This window comes from Bos grunniens, chromosome 12, assembly GCF_055505025.1.
Source record: "Bos grunniens cultivar Pamir isolate PY7600 chromosome 12, Bosgru_T2T1.0, whole genome shotgun sequence".
In the NCBI taxonomy this organism is placed as follows: domain Eukaryota; kingdom Metazoa; phylum Chordata; class Mammalia; order Artiodactyla; family Bovidae; genus Bos; species Bos grunniens.
This window is the reverse complement of record NC_141176.1, coordinates 18,447,874-18,469,266: the sequence shown is the minus strand read 5'-3', so window position 1 is coordinate 18,469,266 and position 21,393 is coordinate 18,447,874. Positions and strand designations below refer to the sequence as shown.

The window sequence follows — 21,393 nt, the reverse complement described above, 5'->3', positions numbered from 1 at the left end:
TAATTCCTGGGTGTTCTTCCAGTCATTAGCATCTGGTGTGATACTTAGAGTAATTATACAAGACTGAACAGAAATTTGGGCTTCCCTGGTGGCTAGCAATAAAGAATCTGCCTGCCAGTGCAGGAGACGCAGGTTTGATCCCTAAGTTGGGAAGATCCCCTGGAGAAGGGAATGGCAACCCACTCCAGTATTGTTGCCTGGAGAATCCCATGGACAGAGGAGCCTAGTGGGCTACAGTCCACAGGGTCGCAAAGAGTTGGATACAACTTAGCGACTAAACAACAAACAGAAATTTAATCTTGGTATCACTTATCACTAAAATCAAAACAATAGGGTTTTCTTAGTAGCTTACTCTAAAACATTAGGAGTATCAATAACCACAGAAGAATTAAAGAACAAATATATTTGAAAACTACTGCCTTAATCATGTACATTTCAGTGATTCCAGAATGAGGGAGCTATTATTCTCTTTAAAATCAAAGTAGCTGAATATGAAAATTAAACTTTTTCTAAATATTTTGCTACTGCAAAAGAGTTGGCACTAATTACAAAAAAGCAAGCTCATCATGAAAGAATTATATATTGTTAGGAAGAACTTACATCTAAATCTACCGTAACTATTTTAAAGAAATCATGAAGTTAAATTACCTCATCTATATTACATTCATGTTCTTTACAGAGAACTTCAATAATTCTTGTATCATTTTCTAGTTGTTTTGCTATCCGTGCACTCCTGTTCTGACCTCGCCTTGGTGTTCGAGGTGAACCATTAATAGGTATTACAGCTGTTTCTGTAAAAATGGTAAATTAGATAAGAACAATTGCACATTCCACTGTATAAAATAATGAAGTATTCTAATTATAACTTGGAAGGTTGGAAATAATCTTGGTAACATTCTGCTACTTTTACTTATTAGGCTTCATGAAAAAGCTAACAGCTTCATCTATTTACTGAATATCTATTGTAAATTATATACTGGTAATAGTTTTTGCCATCCCTATTCTCTTCTGCCCCCAGCTGGTCCAAAAAGAAACCTAAAACTCCATGGATAAATATGAAAAAGGCAAGGGAAATAGCCAACTTATAAACTAATTTTAAGTGTATTCTACTCAGTTGGTGGGGGGGGGGGGGCGGAAATGTTTCCTATCTTAAAAGAGTCTTAAGAATGTTAAGCATTATTTATGGATTCACTTTGGAGGTAAAGTATAAAAATAAGTTTTAAAAATTTTAGCAAATACCATATAAATGATGATGATTTAAAAAAAATAAGCATACAAATACAATAATGTGATACTAAATTGTGATTTTAGAAAAAAAATCCCCTGGATTATTTTGAGCATTTTCAATTCAAACTGAATGTGGATTGAGCTATTAAAGAGATTACAGATGACTAAGTATAAAAAATATTAACTGCCTCTAGGCCCAGCAAGAAACTGAGAGGACAGAGGAACATGTTAGACTACACCATAGGATGCAATCAGTAAAAATTAAACCATGGAAAAGTCAACAGGAAAGACCACCTGATTATTTAATAAATAAATTACAAGACAAAAAAGAGAAAGATAGATGGAGGAGGAATATTTTAAGTCTTAAGGTCGTATCAATCAATCACAAAGTATAGATGTTATTTAGATTCTGATTTAGTCAACCTACAAACATTTTTAATTACTTTTATAAAACAATTGAAAACATGGGCACCTACTAGATATTTGGTGGAATTAAGGAATCACTATTAAAACTGGTTTTTAGGTGTGAGAATGGTATTGTCATTATGCTTTTCAAAAAGACTTTATCTTTCAGGGCTATATATTGAAATTTATAAGGATGAAATGGTATGCAAAAATGTGCTTCAAAATAATATTGCCGGTAGAACTGGGCAGTAGATAGGACTATGAGTTGATCACAAGTTATACACTGAGGGCAGGTGATAAATACATGGGGGCTTATTATATGATTTAATTATGTTCACGGAAATTCTTAATAAAAAGCTAATTAAAAGTTTACCATAGACGTTAATTCGATACCTTATCCTGGTTTCTCCTTTAACATGGCACTTGGAGAATTAACTGAACATTAACTGAATTATTCAAAAGCACAAAAGCTGTCAACCTAAAATTACATTCTTCATCAACTTATTACAGTTATAACATATTTTAAAAGTGAGGAAAAGGCATATAAAGGAAATTTTTAAAGATTCAGGAAGTTTTTGAATATATTATTTTGTATTTTTTTCATGTAGCATGTGGTTTCTGCTAAATGACCTGCCTTTTCTGTCAAATCATGTTCAACACATTTTCAAAATTCTGCTCCAGACTTTTATTTTTCCATGAAGTTATTGCTCATGTAGATTAGTTAGGCTTCAGCTTTTCAATTACTCCGACAATACTTTGAGACTTACATGTTTTGATCTGTCCTCTATTATTTCTAGTATTATTAATACTTTTATCATTTTAGGAGCAAGGAATCAGTTAAGCCTAAGTTAAGTTCACATTTTTCTGTAGTATAAGAAGTGTTTTTTTAAATCCTACTCTATATGCCACCAAAAGAAGCAATTTCATTCTAAGAGGAGTATACTTATCTTTGCTTAATGCTATCTAATTATTTCAGTAATAGTTATTATTTAACTACACTTTCCATCTCATTACCCTCTGAAGTGGACCAATTACAGTTCACATGCCAAAAAACAAAAATCAGTCACATAATCATTATAGCATCCAATAAAAAAAATGTAGTTAATCTGTTCCTGTAGGATGGGCCACCCTTTTCCATACAGTTTAGTTCATATCTGTTCCTTGCCTATTGATTTTTTCTTTACTGGGCATGCCCTCCCCGAACTTACCACAACCCCTCAAACCCTAACTACCACTTCAACACTCAACTCAAATGCCACCACTTCGAAATGGTCTTCCTTGGTCTTTCTCAGCTGGGAAAACTTTCTCATCTCCTAAACTCCCATAGTATTTTCTGTATTTTGGCCCAGACCACTTTCAACCATATACTCTAAAAACTTGCTTACTTGTCTAATCTCTTCTTCCATATCTTATGCTACTTAAGAGCAGAGGCTATGTCTGACTTCTTTTTTATTATTCCTTTGGCTCTAGAACTGTTTTGGATCTAGGAGAAGTCAATAAACAACTTTAAATGATGAAGTAGGAGGGGTATAAATTAAAATACTCACTGTATGGTTCTTTGAGCAATGCAGGAGGTGAGAGTTTGATAAAATAGTCAAGGACACACAGCATTAATTGAAATGAGATCACCAGATCATCTTCCATTTGTAATACTTGTCCTGAAAACAAAAATGGTCCACATTTTAAGGTAGAGATTGAGATATTAAGTCAGGAAAAATTGTGGACATGAGTGTATTCATATACTCATGATTCAACAATCACTAGGAGCATATTAAAAATCATTTTCTATATCCCTAGGTATGGTGCAAAAATTTATTTATAATACACTTAGAAGTTGTTAAGAAATGCCATAGAAAATATGGCAGTAAAAAATATCAAGGACCTCTAGCTAAAGATAGTAGAGTGAGGTCAGATCAGAGAATCTCTCTTCCAATACCTAACAAAATGAAAAGAAAAATATGTACTGGTTAAGTGCTAATAACAATACCAAATTTGAGAGATAATGACTCAGAGCATCCTTATCTTTCCCCTCTTTTTACTTAGAAGGAATAGGTATCACTGATGAGAGAGGGAAAAACGGAGGAAGTAAACAGCTACAGCAACTCTGACAAGCATAAAGACTCCAGTATAACATGCTGAATTAGGGGACAATCTGAATCCTAACACACTCCTTTTATGCAAACAGGACAAGTGCCTGTTTTACAGGTCATTCTAACCAAAGTCTCAGAACAATGACTCATATCATTCCAGATGAGGTCCTGACTTTTTCCCTCATCCTCTGAATAAAAGTAAGTATAATTTTTTTAAAAAGACTGCTTTCATACAATAGCTCTTTGGGGAACACAACAAGTCACACATGAAGTGCAAAGTGAGTTAAGGGAAATGCATTCACACTACATCAAAGAAAACAGAACATCAGGTCAGAGAGGCCCAAACAAAGTCCTAGCAACAAGGTGGATGGAAAGAGGGTGGGAAGCACAGTAGTTACACAAACATAAAAATAAATAAAAATAGAGAAAATAAAAAAGAAAATTAAAAAATAGAATCACGATATAAGAAGGGGGAAAACTGGGTAGAGAACCCCATCTTGAAGATAATCAATCTATCAGAAGAAAATGTCCTGAGTCCTTGCACTGAGAACTCAAAAGAACACGAATTACATAAAACAAGGAGCTAGACAAGGTAAGGAAAAACTCAAGACCAAGTAACAATTACAAACATAGTTTAGCTCAAAACAGAAGAAAAGTTTGAAATAAAAATAGTACATAAGAAAAAGACCAAAGGTTAAAATAACATTAGAGAAGACAATAAATAGGGAGGACAAAATCAATCTAAGCTAAGACAGTGGATGTTTTCAAAATGTAACAGAATAATATCTTAAAATGTAGCATGCTAAGATTTCCCTGAAATGAAGAGCAGAATCTTCAGGACATGATTCATAAACAGGCCAAACATAGAAAACATGGTACCAAAAAGCTTGTTTGAAAAACTCCATGGTAAAATCTAGACAGCTGAGGATAGATCAAAATAAAGAACTCAGAAATGGAGAAGCTATGATATAGGAGTGACAAAAAGCTTAGAATTGATTTAAACACATAAATGAGATAAAACAAGTGTGATAACTATAATTACAGAACAGAATATAAATATACTCTTGTATAATGTAATGATGATAAAAAAAATAAGCAAAGGAGAAAGGAGGAAACAGGAAGGTGACATGGAGAGGATTCTTTTTCTTCAGAGCAGACTAATATATATCACTTTAACTTATAACACAAAGGTATATAAAGTAGACTCTAACCTCTTAAATGTTTTCATAATGCTTGAGAAATATTTGAGAAAATAATATTGCTTAAGTGATAAAACATTCAGATAAATTTAAGCAATTCCTTCCATTTCTGTTTATTTTCTTCTATAAAATTTGAGTAAAATTAATTTTTACATTTTAAATAGCACAACAATATGATCTTATTTTTAGAAAATTATATCTCTTTGTGAATGCACTCATTCACCCATCTATTTTAATCAGAATGTCATTTCAGATGTATTTTGTGCATATGCATAATTTTGATTATTATTTTAGGTGGGTTCTCAGTAAATTTTCTATTTTTCTTTGCATTTCACTGTATTATTGAATTCTTTATCATGAGTACACATCATTTTTATAAAAACAGTAACATTATTCTTAAAAATAGGAAAGTAGGAAAGAATGAAAAAATAGTAGAAAAAGAAGTGAAATGAGACATTTTCAAGGTTGCTTCCAGTACCAGAATTATGAATTTGCTAAAAGTTAAAAAAATCACAAGAATTAGAGGTAAGGAGGAGCAACATTGAACTGAATTAAAATTTTGAGCTTACTCAAAAGAAGGATCAATTATTACATTTGAAACATTATCATGTAACAATGACTTTACCTTTAGCTAATAAAAATGTGATCCAAGAAACCTTTAGCACCAACATAGAATTTATTTCAGTAGATATCCTAGTAAACAAAAAAAAAAATTAGTTTTCTAAGTATACCTTTTTCCCCATGTTTTACAATTACAGACTACAGTTGACTGCATAATAGAATACAGCCCATTTTAAATGCACAATTTACACATGAATTCAATTTTGTCTCAATTTAGTTTGTGTTTTTACCAAGTTACTTACATTTTCCCACAGAGTAGTATACCTTTTCTAAAGAAAATACTGAATACCTTCTATTGTAATCTAAAAATATGCACAGGAAGTGGTATAATATGACATACTTGGTTTCCAATTAATTCTTTTCTGCTGTTTTCTAATTAAAATCAATTTTATGTAAGCAGAAAATATAGAGGTCTGGGTGACTCTAGTTTACCAGTTTAACACTATGCCCTCATAAACTTTAAATCGTTCACTTGGTGGAGTTAACAAGTGGAATTAGATTAATAGAGTTAATTAATAAATATACAATTTTTCTTTGTATCAATTGTTTCAGTATCATTATTTCACTGGGGCAGAAAATCTCATATATTACTCATTATGTTTTTTTCAGTTTTTTCTGAAAAAACAAACTGTAGAGCTCTTACAATGGTATACTGCTGGAACATGTATCATACATTTAAAAAGACTATTTGGAAATTTAAATATAGACATTCATATTTATTCTTACAGAAAAATTATGCTTTAAGTCTTAGTTAATAAAATGTCTGTAATACACTCTCAATAAAGATTCTGTCAACGAATTAGCATTTTTCTCAGAGTTGGTAAAAAAAACTGCTCTGAATCAACTTTTCCCTTTAGTTTCCAATTAGTTCTCCCTTATAGTAAAAGGCCAGTATTTCATACCACTTTCTTTGTGAAAAGATATTTATAATCTGCACAGGGCTTAAATCTATGACCTTAATTTATGAAGTAGTGTGAAATAAGCAATCAAACCAACCCTGAAATTATCAATGTGTTTGGGATTATTTCATATATTAAAAAACCCAAAAAGTGAAAAATAACATGCTCTGAGGTACTTACGAACTGCTGGGTTGTGTCAAATATATAAGCTCACATGTCCTGAAAGGAAGAAATAATTATGTTAACATCATGGCTTTTTTGAAAGTTACTTTTAAATTTTTTTCATAATTTAGAAGTCAATTTTATAATGCTGAATTTTGTCAAAGGCTTTCTCTGCATCTATTGAGATAATCATATGGTTTTTATTTTTCAATTCCATTTATGATAAAAACTCTCCAGAAAGCAGGAATAGAAGGAACATACCTCAACATAATAAAAGCTATATATGACAAACCCACAGCAAACATTATCCTCAATGGTGAAAAATTGAAAGCATTTCCTCTAAAGTCAGGAACAAGACAAGGGTGCCCACTTTCACCATTACTATTCAACATAGTTTTGGAAGTTTTGGCCACAGCAATCAGAGCAGAAAAAGAAATAAAAGGAATCCAAATTGGAAAAGAAGAAGTAAAACTCTCACTATTTGCAGATGACATGATCCTCTACATAGAAAACCCTAAAGATTCCACCAGAAAATTACTAGAACTAATCAATGACTATAGTAAAGTTGCAGGATATAAAATCAACACACAGAAATCCCTTGCATTCCTATACACTAATAATGAGAAAACAGAAAGAGAAATTAAGGAAACAATTCCATTCACCATTGCAACGGAAAGAATAAAATACTTAGGAATATATCTACCTAAAGAAACTAAAGACCTATATATAGAAAACTATAAAACACTGGTGAAAGAAATCAAAGAGGACACTAATAGATGGAGAAATATACCATGTTCATGGATTGCAAGAATCAATATAGTGAAAATGAGTATACTACCCAAAGCAATTTATAGATTCAACGCAATCCCTATCAAGCTACCAACAGTATTCTTCACAGAGCAACAACAAATAATTTCACAATTTGTATGGAAATACAAAAAACCTCGAATAGCCAAAGCGATCTTGAGAAAGAAGAATGGAACTGGAGGAATCAACCTACCTGACTTCAGGCTCTACTACAAAGCCACAGTTATCAAGACAGTATGGTACTGGCACAAGACAGAAATACTGATCAATGGAATAAAATAGAAAGCCCAGAGATAAATCCATGCACATATGGACACCTTATCTTTGACAAAGGAGGCAAGAATATACAATGGATTAAAGACAATCTCTTTAACAAGTGGTGCTGGGAAATCTGGTCAACCACTTGTAAAAGAATGAAACTAGACCACTTTCTAACACCATACACAAAAATAAACTCAAAATGGATTAAAGATCTAAATGTAAGACCAGAAACTATAAAACTCCTAGAGGAGAACATAGGCAAAACACTCTCCGACATACATCACAGCAGGATCCTCTATGACCCACCTCCCAGAATATTGGAAATAAAATCAAAAATAAACAAATGGGACCTAATTAACCTTAAAAGCTTCTGCACATCAAAGGAAACTATTAGCAAGGTGAAAAGACAGCCTTCAGAATGGGAGAAAATAATAGCAAATGAAGCAACTGACAAACAACTAATCTCAAAAATATACAAGCAACTCCTACAGCTCAACTCCAGAAAAATAAATGACCCAATCAAAAAATGGGCCAAAGAACTAAATAGACATTTCTCCAAAGAAGACATACAGATGGCTAACAAACACATGAAAAGATGCTCAACATCACTCATTATCAGAGAAATGCAAATTAAAACCACTATGAGGTACCATTTCACACCAGTCAGAATGGCTGTGATCCAAAAGTCTACAAATAATAAATGCTGGAGAGGGTGTGGAGAAAAGGGAACCCTCTTACACTGTTGGTGGGAATGCAAACTAGTACAGCCACTATGGAGAACAGTGTGGAGATTCCTTAAAAAACTGGAAATAGAACTGCCTTATGACCCAGCAATCCCACTGCTGGGCATACACACTGAGGAAACCAGAAGGGAAAGAGACACGTGTACCCCAATGTTCATCGCAGCACTGTTTATAATAGCCAGGACATGGAAGCAACCTAGATGTCCATCAGCAGATGAATGGATAAGAAAGCTGTGGTACATATACACAATGGAGTATTACTCAGCCATTAAAAAGAATACATTTGAATCAGTCCTAATGAGGTGGATGAAACTGGAGCCTATTATACAGAGTGAAGTAAGCCAGAAGGAAAAACATAAATACAGTATACTAACGCATATATATGGAATTTAGAAAGATGGTAACAATAACCCGGTGTACGAGACAGCAAAAGAGACACTGATGTATAGAACAGTCTTATGGACTCTATGGGAGAGGGAGAAGGTGGGAAGATTTGGGAGAATGGCATTGAAACATGTAAAATATCATGTATGAAACGAGATGCCAGTCCAGGTTCGATGCACGATACTGGATGCTTGGGGCTAGTGCACTGGGACGACCCAGAGGGATGGTATGGGGAGGGAGGAGGGAGGAGGGTTCAGGATGGGGAACACATGTATACCTGTGGCGGATTCATTTTGATATTTGGCAAAACTAATACAATTATGTAAAGTTTAAAAATAAAAAAAAAAAGCACAAAAAAAAAGAAAAAAAATTTTATAATGCTTTATTCATTCTATTTTAAGAAGGGTACATTTTTTAAGTACAGCATTATAAAACCAAGTTAAAGTAGATGTTTCCAATTTATGCCCTTTCATACATCCCTGTAATATCTAGTTACAAAATGACTGGACTCCATGTGTGCATTTGTAACTTGGTATACATTCAGTAATTGAAACTTGATCTGGTTACAATCTCACACCAGGTCATAAAAGCTTATTTAATAAAGTCTTGCTGAAATAACACAACTGAAAAGTACTACTTAACTGAAACCTACTTATTTAGGGCAGTGACTTCTGGAATGGTGGGTAGAGTAAGGATCTTTACAGACCTGTTCCCTAAAATAAAAGTTATAATTGGTAAAAACTGTTTCTGAAAAACCATTTAAAGTCTCTGGAAATTTTTCTAAGGGCATACAACAAAAAAGGGAACATACCCTCAAGAAAATCTTGATGAGAACAATGAGTCCGAGGAATTCAATGCAAAACTCGTTTCTTCCTTCTCTCCAGTTCAGCATAAGGAAGCTCTATGCCTGACAGGTGTAGCCAAGACACAGGGCTCCTCTCTCTCCAGCTCTCAGCCTGGAACTCTCTCTGGGGAGGGCAGGCTATCAGTGTTTCTCATCTCCCACAGGTCTATGTTGCAGAAGGTCTAGCCCAGGCAAGAGGAGCTGAGCAGCATGGGGCTCCTGTCCTCCACTTTGCACCCACTCATAGGGTGAAGTTTTATTCCAGGCACACAGCACGTCAAAATACTGATTTGTCTTGTCTCAGCTGGCTCATGGGACAGAGGTTCCAGCCAAGAGAGGCGATCTGGGAAGACTAGAGCTAAGACTGTGTCTCTCCTCAGTGCCCTACTCTTAAAGCAGAGGTAGCCCTGCAAGAGACGAGACCACTGTCATCTTGCTCTCCCAACCACCAGCACAGAAGTGGCAGCTAGGGGAGAAGCAGGTCTCAAGAACACAGAGCCTTGAGCTCTCTCTAGGGGAATTAACTTCACCCAGAATGCTGTGGGGATGTTCAAGAATAACAGCACAGTTGAAGGCAACACAAATTTTGGTAAAGGCAGAAAAAAGAGAAAACCAACAGATCTTATGAGAGCAAAAAGCTAAATCCTAGATCATTGAGAGGACAACCAGGGAAAGAAACAGCTAGGAATAACTCTCCTGACATCAAAGACTACTCCTGCAAAGGGAGCCAAATTTAATTGGATTAAACTGTGAAGCAATTTGTGACTCAGAGCGTTGTGAAAAACAAGAAAGTAATCAGCAATAAATGAGAGGTAACAATTAAGTGTGATATTAACAGAGGCAGTTAGCTTAACAACAGGGGGAAAGATGGTTAAAGGGAAAAAATCCACTGTCAGCTCAGTGACTGTGCACCTGTCCAAGGCTACACTGAGGAGCAAATCAGAGGTAGCACACTGGGAGAAAAGACCTCACTGAAATAGTACCTTCCATGTCATGGATATGCCTGTTCTGGACATAACATATAATAAAAGTATGTGGCCTTTTGTATCTGGTATCTTTCACTTAGCTCAATGATTTCAAGGTTCATCCACACTGTAGTATATATCAATACTTTATTCCCTTTTATGGCTGAACAGTATTCTACCACATGGATATGTGTGTCAGTTGCTCAGTCGTGTCTGACTCTTTGCAATGCCAAGGACTGTAGCCTGCCAGGCTCCTCCAAGCAAGAGTACTGGAGTGAACTGCCATTTCCTTCTCCAGGAGATCTTCCCAGCCCAAGGATCAAACCCAGGTCTCCTGCATTGCAGGCAGATTCTTTACCATCTGAGCTGCCAGGGAAGCCCTCTAATATGGATAGTTCACATTTTGTTTATCCTTTCATCAGCTGATGGATATTTGGGATGTTTCCATTTTTTGGCTAATACAAATAACACAGCCATGAACACCTGTACACAAGTTATGGATGAATGATACATATCAAAATTTGATGTTTGGGGATATATGAGTTAAATAAAATGCTAAAATTAATTTCACTTGTTTATACTTGTCATGCAGCTACTATTTAAAATATATGGCTTGCATTTTTATATTTCTAGGTAACAGCACTAATGTAGTTAGTAATAGCTTTAAAAGCTACTGTTTATTAAGCATTTAGTATGTGCTAGGAGGTGAGGTAACCAGTAATATTGTCTTACTTAATTGTTACAATTACCCTGCAAGGAGAGCATTATTAGCTCTATCTTACAGATTGAAATTGAGGTTTAAAGATGTTAAGTATCTTTCTCTAGCTTACAAAGTCGGTAAATGACAAAATTAATAATCATATCTAGATCTGTTTAGCTTTTTAAAAGTTATCCTAACCACTACAGCACACTGCCATACACATACATATACTGAACCCAGAAATAAACAGGCTTTGGCAGGTCTGTTTATTTGTCCATGTGTCCATGAGTCAGACACAACTGAGTGACTTTCACTTTTGGTATCACAGCTAATTTTCCCAGCAGTTCTTCAGAAGAAGGTACACATAAGATAGAAAAAAAAAAAAAAATCCTGATTCACTTCAAGACCAATAAACATTAAATTATCTCATAAACTAGTCAATAAAAATTCCAAATCCCTTTAACAAAGGCCTGAGTGATTTTTTACAGGCCAAATTAGACTCTGTCACTTGCTAGCTTAAAATCAATGACTCCATTGCCTGCTGGGCAAAGTTCAAGCTCACTATCAGTCTCATCCCCTCCTACCTTTTAGCCATTAGCAATATCCAAAGTACTTTATGGTACTGCTTTGGCTCTGTACACATGCTGATCACTCTGCCTAGGATGCTCAGTCCCAGTCTCCACATATTTTGCTTGGTAAGTTTCTAATTATCCTTTAAACTCTACTCAGACATTGCCTTCTTCTACAGTTTTTTCACCCCATAATTATTCTTATTACTTTAAAAATACACAGTATTGTTACCCACTACATAATTTCTGCTTCTTACAAACAACCCTCTACAATAGGACATCAAACAATTACTGCATGTAATTTTATTGAAATACATAATTTACTTATTTACTATAAACTTCTTGATGATCACAGTATCATATGATTTCATATTACGAGCATCTAACACATAGTGGTTACCAATAGTCATTTCATTAATGCCTGTGTAGTTTCTTAATGTATATGCACTAAAACAGCTGATAGCCTAAAGTTTCTTAAAGGATATTGACCAAAAAAACTACTTCCTCTAAATCACCATTAATATACAAGTCACAACTTGGTAGTAAGGTCACCACTGAGTTCAGTTCAATTCAGTTGCTCAGTCGTGTCCGACTCTTTGTGACCCCACGGACTGCAGCACGCCAGGCCTCCCTGTCCATCACCAACTCATGGAGTTTACTCAAACTCATGTCCATTGAGTCGGTGATGCCATCCAACCATCTGATCCTCTGTCATCCCTTTCTCCTCTCGCCTTCAATCTTTCCCTACATCAGGGTCTTTTCAAATAAGTCAGCTCTTCACATCAGATGGCCAAAGTACTGGAGTTTCAGCTTCAACATCAGTCCTTCCAATGAATAGTCACGACTGATCTCCTTTAGGATGGACTGGTTGGATCTCCTTGCAGTCCAAGGGACTCTCAAGAGTCTTCTCCAACACCACAGGTCAAAAGCATCAATTCTTAGGTGCTCAGCTTTGTTTATAGTCCAACTCTCACATACTCTCTGACCACTGGAAAAACCAGGGCCTTGACTAGATGGACCTTTGTTGGCAAAGTAATGTCTCTGCTTTTGAATATGCTGTCTAGGTTGGTCTTAACTTTCCTTCCAAGGAGTAAGCGTCTTTTAATTTCATGGCTGCAGTCACCATCTGCAGTGATTTTAGAGCCACCAAAAATAAAGACTGCCACTATTTCCACTGTTTCTCCATCTATTTGCCATGAAGTGATGGGACCAGATGCCATGATCTTAGTTTTCTGAATGCTGAGCTTTAAGCCAACTTCTTCACTCTCCTCTTTCACCTTCATCAAGAGGATCTTTAGCTCTTCTTCGCTTTCTGCCATAGGGGTGGTGTCATCTGCATAACCGAGGTTACTGACATTTCTCCCAGCAAGCTTGATTCCAGCTTGTGCTTCATCTAGCCCAGCGTTTCTCATGATGTACTCTGCATATAAGTTAAATAAGCAGGGTGATAATATACAGCCTTGACGTACTCCTTTTCCTATTTGGAACCAGTCTGTTGTTCCATGTCCAGTTCTAACTGTTGCTTCCTGACCTGCATATAGGTTTCTCAAGAGGCAGGTCAGGTGGTCTGGTATTCCCATCTCTTTCGGAATTTTCCACAGTTTGTTGTGATCCACATAGTCAAAGGCTTTGGCATAGTCAATAAAGCAGAAATAGATGTTTTTCTGGAATTCTCTTGCTTTTTCCATGATCCAGTGGATGTTGGCAATTTGATCTCTGGTTCCTCTGCCTTTTCTAAATCTAGCTTGAACATCTCAAAGTTCACGGTTCACGTGTTGTTGAAGCCTGGCTTGGAGAATTTTGAGCATTACTTTACTAGCGTGTGAGATGAGTGCAATTGTGCGGTAGTTTGAGCATTCTTTGGCATTGCCTTTCTTTGGGATTGGAACGAAAACTGACCTTTTCCAGTCCTGTGGCCACTGCTGAGTTTTCCAAATCTGCTGGCATACTGAGTGCAGCACTTTCACAGCATCATCTTTTAGGATTTGAAATAGCTCAACTAGAATTCCATCACCTCCACTAGCTTTGTTTGTAGTGATGCTTCCTAAGGCCCACTTGACTTCACATTCCAGGATGTCTGGCTCTAGGTGAGTGATTACACCATCATGATTATCTGGGTCATGAAGATCTTTTTTGTACAGTTCTTCTGTGTATTCTTGCCACCTCTTAATATCTTCTGCTTTTGTTTGGTCCATACCATTTCTGTCCTTTATTGTGCCCATCTTTGCATGAAATGTTCCCTTGGTATCTTTAATTTTCTTGAAGAGATCTCTAGTCTTTCTCATTCTATTGTTTTCCACTATTTCTTTGCACTAATCACTGAGGAAGGCTTTCTTATCTCTCCTTGCTATTCTTTGGAACTCTGCATTCAAATGGGTATATCTTTCCTTTTCTCCTTTGCTTTTCACTTCTCTTCTTTTCACAGCTATTTGTAAGGCCTCCCCAGACAGCCATTTTGCTTTCTTGTATTTCTTTTTCTTGGGGATGGTCTTGCTCCCTGTCTCCTATACAATGTCACGAACCTCTGTCCATAGTTCATCAGACACTCTATCAGATCTAGTCCCTTAAATCTATTTCTCACTTCCACTGTATAATCATAAGGGATTTGATTTAGGTCATACCTGAATGGTCCAATGGTCTTCCCTACTTTCTTCAATTTAAGTCTGAATTTGGCAATAAGGAGTTCATGATCTGAGCCACAGTCAGCTCGCGGTCTTGTTTTTGCTGACTGTATAGAGCTTCTCCATCTTTGGCTGCAAAGAATATAATCAATCTGATTTCAGTGTTGGCCATCTGGTGATGTCCATGTGTAGAGTCTTCTCTTGTGCTGTTGGAAGAGGGTGTTTGCTATGACCAGTTCATTCTCTTGGCAGGACTCTATTAGCCTTTGCCCTGCTTCATTCTGTACTCCAAGGCCAAATTTGCCTGTTACTCCAGGTGTTTCTTGACTTTCTACTTTTGCATTCCAGTCCCCTATAATGAAAAGGACATTTTTTTTGGGTGTTAGTTCTAGAAGGTCTCGTAGGTCTCCATAGAACCTTTCAACTTCAGCTTCTTCAGCATTACTGGTCAGGGCATAGACTTGGATTACCATAATATTGAATGGTTTACCTTGGAAACAAACAGAGATCATTCTGTCATTTTTGAAATTGCATCCAAGTACTGCATTTCGGACTCTTTGGTTGACTACAATGGCTACTCCATTTCTTCTAAGGGATTCTTGGCCCACAGGAGTAGATATAATGATCATCTGAGTTAAATTCACCCATTCCAGTCCATTTTAGTTTGCTGATTCCTAAAATGTTGACATTCATTCTTGCCATCTCGTGTTTGATCACTTCCAATTTGCACTGATTCATGCAGCTAACATTCCAGGTTCCTGTGCAATATTTCTCTTTACAGCATAGGACCTTGCTTCCATCACCAGTCACATCCACAACTGGGTGTTGTCTTTGCTTTGGCTCCGTCTCTTCATTCTCTCTGGAGTAAGGTCACCACTAGGAAGAATCTTAAATTTAGATGACTCTTCCATTCAGAACTACAAGTCTTCTGGCAGAGAAGGCTAAAGTGGGAACGAAGTTCATTAAAACAAGTAAAACATGAATAAAACAAATAATTTTGGAAGAAACATTCAGAATGTATATGACTGGACAAATAAGAAAGTCAAGACTATTAATGGGACAAATCTAAGGTGCAATACTTAACAACTTTACTAAGTATGTAACAGTTCCCAGATGGAATCTAATATGAACAGTGACATGAAAATGCAGGGTGCAATCCTAATAAAATTTTTACTTTACCTTTCTAATTTGCTGTAGAGTGCACACAACACATTATACTTCTTCAACAGTCTTGACATAGCATTATCAACTTTGGTACTGGTATCGATTTCTTTTAGTAAATCAAAGAATTTATAGACACTGCAAAAGAAAGCATAGAAAAAAGTGAATCCACAATTTTAGAAATTCATTTTTTTTTCATTTTCAAAGCATGGACATTTCAATTCAAAAGGCCTGTTAGCTCTGTACCAAATCACTATTATATCCTTTGGAAGGAATTAGTTTTTGCATTTTACTAGAATTTAAAGGGAAAAAATATCAACTAATCTCAACCTATATCCCTGTATCTATACACCTAAGCCTACATCTATTTATCAACAAGAACACAGAAAAAATAAGGGTTATTACAGACATATACAAATATTTAGTTCTATATCTAGCTATATGTTTTAAAAATCCTAAGTTCACATCCATTTATCTAACACAAAAACTACCTGTTTCATTCCCATGTTTTCCTTTACATATTTATAACTCTTCTTTGACAGTGAGAAATCTGGGATCCACTTATCTCTAATTTACTCATTTAATCAATCCCCCTGTAACGACCAAGCTACCCACTCCTCCATGTTGGCACCCTCCTCTCCTGCTCAGACTGACTCCCCCACCCTGAACTGCCCTCACTCCTCCAAGTAGGGATCTGACCGCTCATCCCAGACAGCTCTTACCTCACATGTGCTGTGACTCCCTATACCAGCTGTCCACACACCTGCTTCGTCTGCCCTTGCACACCAAGCAGCCCGTGTCAAGAAGCCTCCCACACCCTTGGGGGATGACCTCCTCATCCCACTTTGGCTCTAACAGCCTTCTCAGGGAGCCATGGCTCTCCCTCACCACAGATGCACACACCTTCTCTCTTTACCCCACCAGTGGTTTTAGGGGAAGGAAAAAGGAAATAGCTGGAAACTCAGATGGTAAAGAATTGGCCTACAATGCAGGAGACCTGGGTTTGACTCCTGGATTGGGAAGATTCCCTGGAGAAGGGAATGGCAATCCACTCCAGTGTTCTTGCCTGGGAAATCCCATGGACAGAGGAGCTTGGCAGGCTACAGTCCATGGGGTCGCAAAGAGTAGACCCCATTAGTGACTAACACTAATAATTTTTATTTCACAGGAAAGGAAAGGAACCCGAGACTTAATAAGGATAAGCAATCTATTTCAAGTCATATATCTTGTAAAATATACCCAGTCTATCTTAACCCAAATATTGATTCTCTTTCCAATCCTCTGAGGTAACTAAAACATTTGCTGATATAAAAATTTACCTCTATATTCAGATTGTTTTCAGCTATATAAAACCTATTTTGGTTTAGTGATTTTATTTAATAAAGTTAAACTTTGAAATCTCTGAGAGGTAAACAACTTCTAATTTAATCAGTTAAATATGAACATGCTATGCTATGCTAAGTCACTTCAGTCGCGTCCGACTCTGTGCGACCCCATAGACGGCAGCCCACCAGGCTCCCCCGTCCCTGGGATTCTCCAGGCAAGAACACTGGAGTGGGCTGCCATTTCCTTCTCCAATGCATGAAAGTGAAAAGTGAAAGTGAAGTTGCTCAGTCGTGTCCGACTCTTAGCGACCCCATGGACTGCAGCCTAATAGGCTCCTCTGTCCATGGGATTTTCCAGGCAAGAGTACTGGAGTGGGGTGCCATTGCCTTTAGAAGGTCTTTGTTTCCACATTTTATTTAGAGGTAGTAAGAAAGTTACTAAAATGTGAAACAATTTTATCTCATTTACACAAAACACCAATTATGTTTAACTCTAGATGGCTTTATCTAAGAAGAAACATACTACTATCTTTTTGATAAATTATTTGCTGTTAGATATTGTAAATATACTGCAAAAGAAATGACTAGAAGAAATGATCAGAAGGCTTCTCTTGAGTTGTTGGAAACAATTAGTAAACTCTCATTAGGCTTATAAACTCAATACAGACATTAAGTAATTATAGGGGCAAGTATGATAATAGATACTTAACTGAACACACAGTCTCAAAACATATATAATTACAATATCTATTATATTAAAAGTCTTAAACTTTAATAAATCAACTAAATTCCTTGAAGATGGGCTCATACTACTTTTACAAAGGTTTTACTATATAATAAAGCCTATTTAATAAATCTGCCTATTTTGTCCACTTTATCAACAGCTACAATTAAGAAAGTTAACACAGTGAGAGATACAATGAAGATTTTCCCAGGACACAGACTGCTACATTTTAAAGAAAGTGCAGCATAAAGACATTAAGGGCCCCAACAGAGTAGGAGAGTTCACTAGTTGACCCAAGTTCTCCATGTTTTAGTTAATTTTGGCATTTCCCACCAATTCCCTGAAGTCTATTAAAATGATAGTTCAGGAATAGTTTTTTTTTTTTTTTTTAAATGGCAGAGGCCTATATTAATGCAAGAAATTTTACCTGGTTTCAATGTTTTTCTGTAGCTCAGTGAAAGTGAACGGCATCTCATCTAAGTCAACTGCTGCGATAAAAATACAGATTCCCCACAGTTCCTTTTTCTTTTGAACATAACCTTCCTGCAAACAAAACAAAACAAAAAGGTTCAAGTAATTCGTTAAATCATTTACACACAAAAACTGTGTTAAAACTATACTAGGCAACTTTTTTCTTATTGAGCATAACAAAATAAATTTGTTCCCAAGTCTTTATGAGAGTATTTAATTCTAGGCTAGTACAAACTAGTTACAAAATTAGTAACTAAATTTTATATTGTAAAGCAAAAAAAATTACCAGATAAGTCAAAAAGTTAAACTACAACTTTCTATAAAAAACCTAGAAGCCAGTCAGTTCTCTGAGGTAAACATTTTCAGTTCTCAATAACACAACATCATCCAAGCCAAGGTGAAAGATTTTACTTCATAAAATAAATTGTTTTTAAAAAACAAGCCCATTTTCTCACTTGATTATCCTCCTTTTGCTCTAATTCACTTGTTCTTTTACCAATCTATTGATTCAAGTATTTTTTTAACCTTATGAAATTTATATCTCTCAGTGCTCTAACTGCCTTCCTTGTAAAATGGAAATAGTAATACTTACCTCACTTTGTAAGAATTAAATGAGACTTTATATAAAGCCCTTACCACAATGCCTGTCATTTAATTAGTACTCAATGAATGACAGCTATCATTATTATTAGAATATTTTTTCATTATCATTAGAATACTTTTTCCCCTAAAAATATATCTTTATTTAAATATGTGTTTTATAGGTAAAATTAGATTATATTAAATTAAAAACAAAAAAACAAATTATCTAATGTTCTATCAAAGAGTTGGAACTACTTGCTTACTCTTAATTGTAGAGTACAATGGGGCTGAAAAATATGTGATACAATTTTACATTGTTTTGAAATCTCAATTATATAAAAGTTTTAGGAAAAAGAATTATTCTAGATTATCAAATTTTAGGGATAATACAAAGCTGATCACTATCCAACTCTAAACTTTTCCTTAATTTTAAAAATCATATGTTTATCTTCATACAGTTTTATCTCTTCCGATTCGTTTTTTAGTATCTTCTAAAATTGGACATATCTAATAATTTAGATCACCGACTCAATGGACATGAATTTGGGTAAACTCCAGGAGTTGGTGATGGACAGAGAGGCCTGGCATGCTGTGGTTCACAGGGTTGCAAAGAGTGGGACACGACTGAGTGACTGAACTGAATTGAATAATTTTTAAAGAAATATTTATTATGCAACTAACACAGTTTTGTCATTTTGGGGATTCAGTGATGAAAACAGAACAAACAAAAAAATTCCCTGTCTCCCTGGGAGTTACACTTCTATTTAAGTTAAAAACATGAATTTTTGTGTCAAACATTCAAGACTTTGAACACATACTCTAGTTGTATAACTGTAAGCAACTGATTAAATCTAATTAAACCTCAGTTTTTACTAAAATAGAAATATAATAGTATCCTATCTGGGTCACTATAAAATTTAACAGTGAGGATGCTCTTAAGTAATCAGCACAGTGCCAGGCATTATACTCATTCAATAATAAACAGCAGCAGCACTATTATCAGTGAATCTAGCACTCATTCCTCTATATCATATCTGTCTCAAAAACTGTCCACAACCCAATCTTCTCCACACCAAAAATATTCATCCCTGGGAATGCTGAGGAATACTGGAGTTTTGTGTGTAAGAAATCATTTTTATTGACTTCTAGTCCCTGGCAATCACTGATCTGATTTCAGTTCCTTCTCTAGAAGTCATACAAATGGAATTATATAGGCTGTAGCCTTTTTTGTCTGGCTTCTTTCACTTAGCATAATGCTTCTGAGAACTCATCCATATTGTTGTACCTATTAGTATTTATCCCTTTTATTTGTTGAGTAGCACTCCACTGTATGAATATACCACACTTTGTTTATCGATTCCAATAGCTGAATACACTGCTATGAATAAGGCTATTAACCTTAGCCTTAAATATTCAACTACAGATCTTTAAGTGGATGCATATTTTCATTTCTCTCGGGTGAATACCTCATTGGGGAATGCTAAGTTCTGTATTAAATGTAAGTTTAAGTTTGTAAGAAACTGGTAAACTGTTTTCCAACATGGCTGTAATGCTTTGCACCCCCGCCAGCTACAAATGAGAGTTCACGTTTCTTCACATCCTCACCAGCACTTAGTTTCTGTTCGTCTGTTTTCCAGTCATCCCAGTAGGTGTGTAGTGGTACATTTTCCCAAGGACTAACAACACTGAGTACTTTTTCAAATCTCACTTAGCATCTGGATCTCTTCTTTTGCCAATTTTCTCTTCAGTTGTTTGTCTTATAAAGTTGTTAAGAGTTACTTAAACATGTTGGATTCAAACTCCTTAACAGGTACGTGTTTTGCAAAAATCTTCAACTGATCTGTAGCTTTTCACTTTCTTAAATAGTGTATTTCAAAGGGCATAAGTTTTTAATTTTGATGGAGCTCAATTTATTACCTTGTTTTATAGATCATGCCCTTGCTGGTACTATCCATGAAATCTTTGTTTAATCCAAGGTCACAAAGGTTTTCTCCTTGGTCATCTTCTGGAAGTTTATATCTATGCTTCATTTGAATTAATTTTTATGATTGTGCAACAAAGGGACTAAAGTTCATTTTTTGCATATGGATGTCGAATTGCTCCAGTATCATTTGTTGAGAGGAACTCCTTTCTCCATTGAACTACCTTACCCTCTGTGTGCAAACACTGATACGTATGTGTGAATTCTATTTTCTGATTCTCTGTTCTGTTCCACTGACCTACTTGTCTTTCTTTCCACCAATACTACAATGACTTGATTACGTTTTGTTCTTTTTTTAGTTCAGTTTGATTCAAGACTTTTAAATCCGTAAAACGACATTTGATTCAGTTCTCATTGTGCAGATTAAGAAACTGAAGATTAGAGCGTGGAGACTTGCCCAACACAGCCTATCAATGCCACAGGCCTATAAAACCCAAGTTTCCTAACACTCAAATTAGTCTTCTTCCCTTTATTTAAGAGTATTTCCTTACTACATTTCTACATTGATTTCCTAACATTTTCACTATTGAAATCCTTAATCTCACCACCCCACTAAGAGTCCTGTACTCTTAACTATTTTACTGTTCTGTACTCTTCATTTTTATTTTGTTGAGAAGGTTAGAGAATCACAATTCCAAAGGCCTCAACATGT

General features: G+C 35.6%; 1 protein-coding gene across 5 annotated transcripts in view; it reads right to left on the bottom strand.

Moving 5' to 3' along the window:
* RB1 (RB transcriptional corepressor 1) overlaps nucleotides 1-21,393 on the bottom strand; it is a 120,484-nt gene that overhangs the window by 76,821 nt on the left and 22,270 nt on the right. For 3 of the 5 annotated variants that reach the window (XM_086329013.1, XM_086329020.1, XM_086329014.1), the window contains exons 3-8: nucleotides 18,135-18,250; nucleotides 15,677-15,796; nucleotides 6,622-6,660; nucleotides 5,547-5,614; nucleotides 3,180-3,290; nucleotides 649-791 (exon numbers count right to left, since the gene is read on the bottom strand). In XM_086329013.1, coding sequence (XP_086185139.1) covers nucleotides 649-791; nucleotides 3,180-3,290; nucleotides 5,547-5,614; nucleotides 6,622-6,660; nucleotides 15,677-15,796; nucleotides 18,135-18,250 — 597 coding nt within the window. The remainder of the gene's footprint in view (nucleotides 1-648; nucleotides 792-3,179; nucleotides 3,291-5,546; nucleotides 5,615-6,621; nucleotides 6,661-15,676; nucleotides 15,797-18,134; nucleotides 18,251-21,393) is intronic. The other 2 variants (XM_086329015.1, XM_086329016.1) reach the window with 1 other exon arrangement.